At 51.5% G+C, this 1,346-nt stretch overlaps 1 protein-coding gene across 1 annotated transcript in view; it reads left to right on the top strand.

The window, feature by feature from the left end:
* Positions 1-360: 360 nt before the first annotated feature.
* The window catches only part of jtnpB1-2 (jordan transposition protein), a gene marked incomplete at both ends in the record, with an annotated part of 9,286 nt that continues 8,300 nt past the window's right edge, over positions 361-1,346 (top strand). Inside the window, one exon of the mRNA XM_002958504.1 lies at positions 361-936. Coding sequence (XP_002958550.1) covers positions 361-936 — 576 coding nt within the window. The remainder of the gene's footprint in view (positions 937-1,346) is intronic.

The raw sequence follows: 1,346 nt of genomic DNA, 5'->3' as shown, positions 1-1,346 counted from the left end.
CAGCTGGGGGTTGCCTAGGCTGCTGCAGCCACTGACCAGAATCCTGGCTACTTGCAACGTTCAACAGGTGAACCATTGTAGTTTGTTAGTCCTCTGCCTGAACTTCATGTCGTTTTAGGTCACTGCCTAGTTTTCGCCTGCATTGCCTGAGTTTTCAATGTTGATGTTCCTTCCATCCAGTAGAAACTCATTCTGTTTTTTCACACTGCGGCTGAGCACCTATGTCCTCCCATGTCCTGCTGACGTTTCATTTTTTGGCGAGTTGTACCCTGCCTTTCACATGCAACACACCTGTGGCCTGGCCTGCCTCCCTGGTTGCTCCCATCACATTAGGTTCGGGCGGCCATGGATGCCATCGACATGGGACCTGAGGCGAGCCATCGCCTGGTCCATATTGTGCCTTACGACAACTTCAAGGAGAAGCGGCTAACGTTTGCTTCTGATTGGGTGGCTGAGGAGTTCACCAAACGGGCTTGGATAGATGAGCAGGATCAAGTGAAGTCTCTGATGGAATACAGCGCCAAAGCAGTAAAGGGGATACTTTTTGAGAAGGTTATGCATGGTGTACTGGCGATGGGCGGCAAGTTTGATGTGGTGCCATTGCACCCGGAGACTCTGGAGCGAGGCGAGGAGGAGGAGCTGGACATCCAGGCCTGTACAGAGTCTCTTCGCTTCACAGATGACGAGGCCAGTGATATGATGAGCAGTATTAAGAACATGTACTTGAGGCCCATGTCCGGCAATTTCCCCGTCATTGATGCCCTTAAGGTGCCGGAGATGCACCTTTTCCAGATGACTATTTCGCGTAGCAAGGTACTCAATGCTGATGAACTTGAAAACGTGCTCAAGCGACTGGGCATCCCTGCACCGGGCCAGGAGGGCTGCCAGCCCAGCCTCTACTTTGTGGTGCATTCTGGCGTGTACAACAAGTTTAAGGTCCGGGCAGCAACAAGGAAGCTGAAGTCCGGCAAGGAGCGAAAGGCGGCCTGGCCGCCCTACCCCAAAGAGAAGTATGTGCGGTCAGCTAACACCCGGTTGTACATTATGCGTGGCACATACAGGCGGACCCTTGGGCCTTCGGCTTGTTTGGGCTCGTTATTCCGTGGGAGAATAGTGCCAGTGTAGGTGTAACGCACACATGCTAAGACCTGTACAGCAGCACTTGATGTATCCACACCACAACAGTTGTTGTGCTGGGCGAAGGGACAGGTTTGTGGACACCACAGACTTATGGCCATGATTTGTTAATGCATTTTGTGTTATTGTGTGATCTCTTGTCCTTATTGATGCAGTTCTTTTCTATAGGCATGGAGTTCTGCTGATGTCAATGGCTGTACTAATTGTCT

This window comes from Volvox carteri (genome assembly GCF_000143455.1).
Source record: "Volvox carteri f. nagariensis unplaced genomic scaffold VOLCAscaffold_96, whole genome shotgun sequence".
NCBI classification, from domain to species: Eukaryota; Viridiplantae; Chlorophyta; class Chlorophyceae; order Chlamydomonadales; family Volvocaceae; genus Volvox; species Volvox carteri.
The sequence above is the reverse complement of the archived record's forward strand: the minus strand, read 5'-3'. Positions and strand labels throughout refer to the sequence as shown.